At 32.9% G+C, this 10,409-nt stretch overlaps 1 protein-coding gene and 1 pseudogene across 1 annotated transcript; one reads left to right on the top strand and one right to left on the bottom strand.

The window, feature by feature from the left end:
- Positions 1–2,421: 2,421 nt before the first annotated feature.
- Positions 2,422–3,334, top strand: LOC120191239 (annotated as a pseudogene).
- A 3,869-nt stretch (positions 3,335–7,203) lies between these two features.
- LOC120191126 lies at positions 7,204–8,397 on the bottom strand. The gene is made up of 2 exons (XM_039194120.1): positions 7,968–8,397; positions 7,204–7,856 (listed from the first exon to the last, which is right to left on the bottom strand). The coding sequence occupies exons 1-2, from the start codon at positions 8,395–8,397 to the stop codon at positions 7,204–7,206; spliced, it is 1,083 nt and encodes a 360-aa protein (XP_039050051.1).
- Positions 8,398–10,409: the final 2,012 nt, after the last annotated feature.

Here is a 10,409-nt window from a genome sequence, read left to right on the forward strand (position 1 = left end):
ATCTTATAAGATCCATTTGGGCTCAACTTTAGGTTTTGGGTTGACACGAACTATTAATCCAATATTCGGGATGTTACAAAATTAGTAAATACGCTAAAATCAATTGTCATAAAATCTCATGATTATGTTTTTAAATTTTATGATGTATATTAGATTAGTAATACACTATTAAATTCGTGAAACTCAACATTTGGATGGTTCCATTTGCTGCTAGTATACTCAACTAGTTTGTAGAGCACCGTCTTCACAGGATTTTCAACATTTGTATTCAAAGTATAGTATCCGAGTACTTTAATAGATATGTATATTTACAGAACTCTTAAATATATTTTCTTTATAATTTTATTTATATTTTAAGATTTATTTTGAATGATACTTGTTAGATATAACTCCAGTTTGTAAACATATTTTATTGTCATTATAGGTTGAATTCTATAAATGTTTTCATGTTTTGATCAAGAAAGAAATAATTTTAAAACAATGATCATTTTGATAATGCAATATGAAACACGAGACACATCTTATAATGAAATGGGTTTGAAGTATTACAAGCAATCTTCTATGCCAAAGGAAAATGAAGGTCCCCAAATCCTTTAGTGAAAATTTGGATCTTAAACATGTCATTGTAATGTTGATTTCACTGTCATGTAATTATAATTCCATCGACATACACCAACGACATACACCAACATACAGGGGGAAATACCTTTGTTATTTTTATGGAGATAAGGATAAAATTAACTCCTAATTTTATATAGATGATTATTTTATTCTATATTCTTTTTATTTAAAATATTTTAATCCAAATATTTTAATTTTTTTTGTCAATATAGTTCATAAGATAGAAATTTTTAGTTAATTAATTGTCAACACATGTGATTGACATAATATTTTTACATGTGTTTAATTGATGACATGACATGTGTCACATAACTCAAAGTGATGATATGACATCTAATGCGATGGCATGATATATGCTACATTACTCAAAGTGATAATGTGTCATGTATCACACTATTAATTAAATATATGTGAAATTGTCATATCAATAACCTGTGTTAACCGTTAGTCAACTAACAATATCATCTAATAAGGATTGTTTTAACCAATAATTAACACATTATGAGTTAAAATACTTAAAAAATATGAAAAAATGATCATTTACATGATCACCGTTTAAAAGTGCATTATTTATTTCCTCGACACAACTTATGCAAAACAATCATATAAGGTATAACGTTTATGATTATAGTAGCAAACTCTACGACCAGACTAACCGTGTCTTATAAATCCTGCCCTGCCCTGGTACTTGAGAAAACAGCTCTGCTATAGACAAACTGCACCATCATCATTTGACTTGACTTTGAAAATCCACTTGCACCCCTAAATGGTTTCCTTCCCGGGAAAAAAAGACCGGTGCCTGTTAAACGAATGACGGTCTCTCTTCCATGCATGGAAAACGTCTTCCTTTGAAATGTCATTACATAAATACAAAACATGGACGTGAGTTATGTACTTGTAATAAGTCGTTAAGTCAATTCCACGTCAACCATGTCACATTCCACAATACTAAGGGTGTAAATGAACCGAACTTGAACGAATAAGGTTATGTTCGTTTTCGTTTATATGTTTTTGAAGGTGTTCGTGTTCAATTCGTATTTGTTTAAATTTTTAATATCATGCTCATGTTCGTTTATTTATTTTTGAACGTGTTCGTGTTCGTTTATTTATTGTTCACGAACATGTTCATTTAATATTCGCGAACATGTTCGTTTAGCGTTCATTTATTGTTTGTTTAGCGTTGTTTTAGTGTTTGTCTATCGTTCGTTTATATATTCTATTTTTAGTTTTATTTGTAAGTTAAAGAAAATGATAAAATTACGCTACCGGTGCTTAAACTCCTTAAAATTCATAGTTTAAAATGTAACTTTTATCACATGTTCTATTTAATCTTTATCTTCACCAATATTTAAAATGTAAAAATAAATAAAAGGAATAGGAGAATCGGGTAAACGAGTTTGTTCATGAACATGAATAAACGAGTTGATAAACGAGCTTGTTCGTGAACATAAACGAACCGAACACACATATGTTCGTGTTCATTCGTTTATTAAATGAACATCAATTTTTTTATTCATGTTCGTTTATTTAGCTTAACAAACGAATATAAACGAATGGTTCACAAACAGTTCACCAAATGCTATCTTCATTTACACCATGTGCAATACCTCGTAAATTCCTAATTGAGATTTTTTTCTTCACGCGTTAAAGAGCGTCCTCATTTGCCAAGTCCTCGTAAAACCCTAAATTAATTACTATCAAACGAAAAAAAAACTCAAAGATCATATGGGTATAAATAGGCTACCAATATGTGCTAATTTCATCGACCATTAAAGATCTACTGATTTATATAATATGATCATGGGATCCAAATCTATTCTCTTCTTCTCATTTTCCCTCATTTTCTTCTTGATTTTTCAGGCTGCTTTTGCAGATTCGAAACACAAAATCACATCACCATTTGATTTTCTTCGACATCTTCAAGGATGTCATAAGGGAGACAACATTAAAGACGTGCATAAACTCAAAAAGTACCTCGAAAAATTTGGGTATTTGAGTTATAAGAACCGCACTCATGCCGATGACGACGATTTCGATGAGTTGCTAGAGTCCGCCGTTAGAACTTATCAGCTGAATTATAATTTGAAAGCAACCGGAAGGTTGGATGTCGATACCGTATCGAAGATGATATCGCCGCGATGTGGGGTTGCGGATGTCATCAATGGAACTTCCAGGATGCGGTCCGGCCGAAAACGGGGTCGAAATCGATTCATACGGTATCGCATTATACGTTTTTTTCGGGAGAACCAAAATGGCCAGCTTCGAAGTACAGTCTAACATATGCATTTCTTCCGGGGACTCGAGCCGATGCCGTTAACCCGGTTTTAAGAGCTTTTCAAACATGGGCTGCGAATACACATTTCAGGTTTTCGAGGACTGAAGACTATGTAAATGCCGATATAACGGTTAGCTACGAAGGTGGTGATCATGGAGACGGGTTCCCTTTCGACGGACGTGGTGGGACCTTGGCTCATGCTTTTCGACCAACTGATGGGAGGTTCCACTACGATGCGGACGAACAATGGTCCGTGGCTGTGAACCAGGGTTCGTATCATTTGGAGACCGTGGCATTGCATGAAATCGGACACCTTCTTGGTTTAGGGCACAGTTCCATTGAAGGGGCCATCATGTACCCTAGTATAATGCCTGGACAAAGCAAGGGTTTGCATGGGGATGATATTCAAGGAATCAGGGCTTTATATAACTTTTGAAATGAATTTACTTCTCACTACAAATAAAACAATAAGGTGTTCTAATTTTCCTTTTTGTAATGTTTTTCATTTGAGTTTTGGACCATTTACAAAGTTTAATGAAATAAAGAGAACAAATTACTACTATTTTATTTGTTACTCTCTGTACTAAAAAAAATTAAAAAAAAAGTATTTGTTACTCTCTGTACTAACATTTTCTTAATAGGAAATGACTTTCTTAAACGTAAAAATTTTGATTAAATTTTTAATTTTTTAAAATTTATAAACGTTCTTTATTAGACTCCTTAAATATTTGAACATTTTCATTAATATATTTATATATTTATACATAATCAACTAAATAAATTTTACATATTCAATTAAATAATATCCAACCTTTAAATCATGACGTTGTAAATAAAATAAGTTAGATTTGGAAGAGTACTTTTATTATAAACCTTTACGATATTCGATTCTGATTAATCAATCAATAAATTAAATATTAATTTTTTATATTAGATTTATTTATTATATTTCAGTGAACCAAATACATTATGTTTATATAATTAAATCCTTCAAAACTTAATACTAAGACCCGTGAATAAAACCATGCTTCATATTTAGGCACATACAACATTATAATACATAAAAATCGCATCTCATTGTCCTGCACTGTGAAATGCAAATGGCATGACCATCGTGTTTCTTTACATATTCACAAAGAATATTTCAGAGTTTTAGATCACAAAATATAACATGATGAGGTTAATATAAAGCACGATAGTTATAATATAGTTGAAAGTATAATGTTATATTTCATGTGAATTGTGGCACAGAAGAAAGAGAATATTTGTGCAATAGAGTGTCATTAGAAAAAAAACATGGCGTATATATATAATTCAATTAGAGGTGAACTGTAACACCAAAAAAAAAAATTGGTTAGTGACCAAAATAAATAAAATGAAAGTTTAGGTTTGATATAAATTTAAAAAAGTTCAAGGATTAAAATTGTAAATTTAAAAGTGTATAATTTTGTCCATAAATAAATAGTTCCCTTCTATAATGATGTTTTGGTGCCACTCAGATTCTTAGTACAGAGTTTATGTTAAAATCTATAAAGTGTGAAATTTCAAACAAAAATCGGATAATCGGATCGAAAATTCAACAAAGTTTGCTAGATGGTAAGGAAAGAGAAAAAAATATATTTTTCATGTGTTAAAATGTTAGGGTTTAACATGGACCATTAGATTTAAGTTGATTTTTCATATTAAATCTAAGTCATTGGATAAAAAATGACAAGTTTGTAACTAAAGATTTTTGCAAGGACAAAATTGACAACTACTAACTCATTGATTCACCCTAGCCTTTAGACGAAGATGACAACATGTGGTTTGATGATGAACATCAGATTTTAAGGTTAAGTGGTCATTTTATAATAAAATGATTTTTTGGTTATTAAAACGAAAAATAATTTAATTAAATGAAAACAAATAAAAAAATTTCTTCACCTTTCTCTCTCTGCTACCACGAGTTATCAAATTAAGGACAAAAATTTTTTATTTGATTTTTCAAGTAATTTGGTTAGGATTTAAGATAAAATCATGTAATACAAAAGTGTTTTACATAAAACTCTCTATCATTTGATATAATTGATTCATATTTTGTCACTTGTTTGCTTGAATTTAAAAGATTATGAGTTTTAGGGTTATGTTATTTTATGAGATATAAGGCTTGAATTAAGTGTTGTTTTATAATTTCTATATTAAAAGATGATGAAAAATAGTTTATGATTTTTTAGGAAGAAAATAGTTTATATTAGGTTTGGTCAAAGAGGGATATTATGGAATTTAGATTTTATATTGAATTTTGATTGTGGAATTAATTAGCAAGTGAATTAATATGCTTGAATGAGTTGTTGCAAGTTTGAATTTAAAGTTAAATGAATGATTAACGTTCAAGATCCATTTTATTGGTTGGATTATGAAGTTAGTCATACTTACACCCGTGTACCTCTATGTTAAGTTTCATCGCTGAAATTAAGTGTTAGTTTTTTTATAAGCAATATATTTATTCAAAAATTCAAAAAAGATGCAGCAAAGCTACATCATGATTACCATCCAACTAACAATAAGACACCCCCATCTAGAATACCCCAAATCGAAGTTCACACAACCAATCAAAAACAAAATAGAATAACCAACACAAAACATATACAAAACTTAAAAAGGTTTGGGTCTGTTAGCATGATTGTTCCCTTGCAACTTTATCAAACCAAGACAATGTTTTGAAACCCCTTGTGCCATAAATTCAACACAAGACTCTGGCCACTCAATTAACTATTGCTCATTGACCATGACCCTATCCAGCTTGCAAGCTAAAAAGTCTAATATTATTTGTTAGACCAAGTGAACAATGGTCCCATAAAAGGGTGATCCATAAGGCCCAATTCAACTAAACACTCCTTGAAATCCAACATGTCAGTAGATTCATAAGGCCCAAAAACCCTATATTTCAAAACTTTCCTCAATATAACTAAAAATATTAAAGTCGTCTAAAATAACCCAAGAAGAACTCCCTATCAGCCCCTCAACTCCCCTCAACTGCCTCCACGGGTTCCTTCTCACCATCCCAAAATTACTCCCATAAACATGAGTAAGAACCACCCTACAGCCTCTGACATCACCAAAAATAGTCATAGACTGATCAGCTTCATGTAACACCCTGAAATTCATATGTTTTTTTTTTTCTAAAAAAATCTACAACTTGTTATTCTCCAAAACAACATAATTAAAACAATAATACCAATCCTCAATGAACTTAAAAACATAACCATTCATGTTAAGATTTCTAATGTTAGTCTCCATCAAGCACACAACATCCATTTCCAGCTTACCCATCCTAGACATCACTTTAGCTTGCTTAAGAGGATTTTTTTGGATAATTCATTTTATTACCCAAAGAAGCAGAATCTGCTACAAAATCAATCACCGATCACAAAAACCTTATGTACACCCTACTTACAAAACAAAAGATCGGTTTAAGCTATACCCCAAGAATTACAAAGGAAAATATTAACACTATAAAGCCTATTTATGTTTTCCCCCTTAGATTGATACCTACGAATTCTTTGATGGAAATAAGGAGTTCTTCGGCAGGTCTTGAGCATCCTTGGAAAATTCTTCGATTACGTTCCTCCCACAAAACATAGATTCAAGCACACCATGCAAGCTTTAGAAAAGTAGAAATAAGAGACTTGCCTTTCCAAGTGTTACATGCCCAAACTATCATGTCCTCCCAAAATGAAATGGATTTGTTTAACCCGTTAAGAAGCAATATTGCATCCTATAAATTAGAAGCAATAGGGCATTCAAAGAATAGATGAGTTCGAGTTTTCATCATTGCATTGCAAAGAACACAATTCATAGTAGTTGTAATTCCCATACGTTGAAGTCGATCACGAGTAGGGAGTCTGTCTAAAAGAGTCATCCATGCTATTATACTGTGTTTAGGAATATGGAGTGGGAACCAAATCAAGAGATGCCAAGGAACTTTATCCCTATTCATCTTAATCTCCTGCCAAATATCTCTTATATTAAGGGTTCTACTCGAAAGTGCTGGTAATGATTTTGATTGTAATTTAAGGATTCTATTGAAGCTCCAACTGAAGTTGGGACCTCTTTCAATGTGCTAGAAATCATGCTCCTTCAAAACATAAGTTTTGATCCAAGCAACCCATAATGATCCCTCTCCTGTAAGGATATTCTTTATGAGTTTTATTATGCAGGCTTTATTCCAAGTTTTAAGTTATTCAGGCCTAGACCTCCCTCATATTTCAATTGACAAATTTTTCCCAACTGACTCTCACGCCTGTAGCCGCCTTATCTGTTTATTTTCAGAAGAATCGAGAACAAAGTTGTTCAATCTTGTTGATTATTGATTGAGGAAGAAGAAGTTGCATGCACCAATAATTGGCAATGTTGAACAGAACAACTCTAATGAGCTCCAGTCTACCAGCAAAGCTCAAGTGTTTACTAGACCAAAGAGTTAGCCTTGATTTAATATTCTCAATAATATTTTCACAATCTTTCTCTGAGAGCTTCCTTGTAATTAGAGGAACTCCCAGGTATCGAACAGGCAAACATCCAAGATTGAAACCAGTAAAATGCTTTATAGTCTCGATAGTACTGGTTGAAATTCTAGCAATAAAGAAAACACATTTGCCAGTATTAAGATTCAAACCAGACATTTCATAGAATTGAGCAAGGATAGAGATGACTCCTGCAACAAACTCCACATTTCCCTTACAAAATATCAATAATTCATTAGCAAAGGATAAGTGAGTAAGCCCTATTTGTTTGCATTTAGGGTGGTAACTAAAAAGACCTTTATCAGCAACCAAATTGAACAATCTGGATAGGACATTCAAAGATAAAACAAAAAGGATAGGTGAAAGAGGGACATCTTGTCTAATACCTCTTGCTCCTTTGAAGAATCCAATCAAGCTCCCATTAAAGGATTTAGAGAATCTAGCTTCAGAGAAACATGCTTCAATCCAGCCAATGAATCTTTAGGGAAGGTCTAAAGCTTTTAGAACTGCAAAAATAAAGCTCCAGTGAAGAGTGTCAAATGTTTTTTGAAGGTCAATTTTCATAGAACATCTTGGAGAGATGGTTTTCCTTCCATAGCCTTTAACCAATTCTTGGGCAAGAAGGGTGTTGTCAACAATGCTCATTCCTTTTATAAATGCGGTTTGGTTGAGTGAAACCATTCCAAGGATGAGGCATGCCAGTCTCTTGATTAATATCTTAGTAATAGTCTTATAAATTACTGAGCAACAAGATATTGGCCTGAAATATTTAACTTTGCAAGGATTGGGAACTTTGGGAATCAATGCAAGTGTAGTTGCATTGAAAACAGGAAGCAGAGAGGACTTTTGGAAAAAAAATATTTTACAACAGCACCACATCCTCACCAACAATGGACCATGAATGTTTGAAGAAGTAGGGAGTGAATCCATCAGGGCCAGGAGCTTTGTCATTGCCTTAACCAAAGATAGCTTCTTTGATCTCTTCAGAGGTAACCTCATTGACAAGACTAGTGGAAGATTATGGTGACAGAGTATAATTTAGAATGTCTTTCAGGAGCTTCTGGTCAATACCTTTGACCCTAGGATCTCCAGTCCCAATCAGATCAGTAAAGAAAGTACTTCTACAACCATATCATCAAAGGATTCGAGTCTAGATCCTTGATCATCAACAAGTATTCAGATAGTGTCCTTTTTATTTTTAACAGCTACAACATAATGGAAGAATTTGGAGCATTTGTCCCATTCCTTGATCCATTGCACTTTATCTTTTTGCTTCAGAAACATTAACTTAACTTCTTCAAGGTTGAATAAATCTTTTGAATTTGCAACTCCTTATCAAAAGATTCTCTCCTTTTAAAGAGAGAAGTTGTTGTTGTTCTAGTTCAAGTCTCTTTTGTCTAACCTGAGTAGAGATATCACTGTAGCAAGAATTGTTTAAGTTCTTTAGGCATGGCTTGAGGTACTTTAGTTTAAGGAACATAATCTTCATAGGGTTTCCATGAATTGTAGTCTGCCAAGACTGTTCAACCTCTCTCAAGAAATTAGGATGGAGTATCCAGAAATTGAAGAATTTAAAAGGCTTGGGGCGATTGGTGGAAGTGTCTTTTGCAAGCCAAACAATTTCCATATAGTGATCTGAAACTCCAAGAGCAAGGAATTAAACAAAAGATTTTTGGAAAGAATTAACCCAATTGGAATTAATGAGGACCCTGCCAAGTTTCCTTGCAAAGTAAGCTCCAGTTTGCTTATTACTCCAAGTAAATAAAGGCCCAAAAAGGTATGGTCATAAAGATCTAAATCCTAAGTAACTTCTTGAAATTTTTTCATTTCAGAGGTAGATCCAGGACAAAGGATCTCATAGTCTGAGCTTTCATTCGGTTGCAGTGTAATGTCAAAGTCTCCTCCCAGGATCCAAGGAAGGTGACCTATTTTTATTTCCAAATCTCGCAACTATTGCCAAAGCTGTCTACGGATAGTGCCATCGTTGCTGCCATAAACTACTGAAATAACAAAAGGAGTTCCAATAAACAATCCTTTAATAGAAATGATCTTATCTGAAACATGAAAGATTGTTAAGTTCAAAATTTTCTTCCAAAAAACCCATATTCTCCCATTAACAACATATTCATAGTTGGAACTAGCATTCCAATTAGCTAATTTAGACTCAAAGATGTCCTTGGATTTTTCTATTTTGACTATAGTCTCTAACAATCATAATATATCTGCATTGTTCTGAGTTGCCCTAAGAAGTACCTCATCTTGCTTTAGACGATTATTAAATCCTCTAACGTTCCAAAAACATATAATCATTGGGAAAGAGTTCCCAATGAGTTTCCTTCACCCCCAGCTATAGAACTTTTGGATTTTTCCAAATTATCATTCTTTTTCTGTTTGAGGTCTTTAACTAGTTCAGCTACTCCCATTGAAGCAATTCGGGTTTTTCTTTGATGACCATCAATGTTAGGAGAGTTTTCATTGATTGAATTGAGAACCTTAACCCTATTATTTGATCTAACTAAAGTAGTTTTATCCTTTGTAGGCCTATCTCTACCTCGTTTAGGGACTATTGATTGTGTTGCTAAGTTACCATTTTCGGTTAAAACAGAAGGATCAAAAGGTTTATTCTGATTAACATCTTCAGAATCTTTTAGCTCTTCGTTGTTATCAGTATAATTTGATTCTGTGGCAGTTTCATTTATTTGAGGAGCATCATTATGTGAAGGTCCAGTAATGATAGGATCCTGCAGAACCTCTATTCCTCCAACATTGGAATTTGAACTTGAATCTTCATTTTTCTTCCAAGGTAGGATTTTGATTGGATTTCACCAAGCAACCTTTATCATTGTGGCCGAAAACCTTGTATTTCCTACAACTTGGAGGCATCTAAGGGATCTCGACATAAATCGAAGAAGATATACCACCTTGGAGAACAACATCAATATGTTTTGGGATTTCTTCATTAACATCAATTTCAACACATATCTCTGCAAACTCTAGTATGGTTTTGGATG

The sequence above is a fragment of the Hibiscus syriacus genome, unplaced genomic scaffold (assembly GCF_006381635.1).
Source record: "Hibiscus syriacus cultivar Baekdansim isolate YM2019G1 unplaced genomic scaffold, ASM638163v2 tig00116965_pilon, whole genome shotgun sequence".
NCBI classification, from domain to species: Eukaryota; Viridiplantae; Streptophyta; class Magnoliopsida; order Malvales; family Malvaceae; genus Hibiscus; species Hibiscus syriacus.

Bases quoted from the DNA above. Each gene is read 5' to 3' on its own strand.
- LOC120191126 (XM_039194120.1), bottom strand. From the start codon at position 8,397: ATGAGGTTACCTCTGAAGAGATCAAAGAAGCTATCTTTGGTTAAGGCA. The intron at 7,857-7,967 runs GTTCTATGAAAA...GCTGGATTGAAG, and splicing joins GAAAACCATCTCTCCAAGAT to CATGTTTCTCTGAAGCTAGA.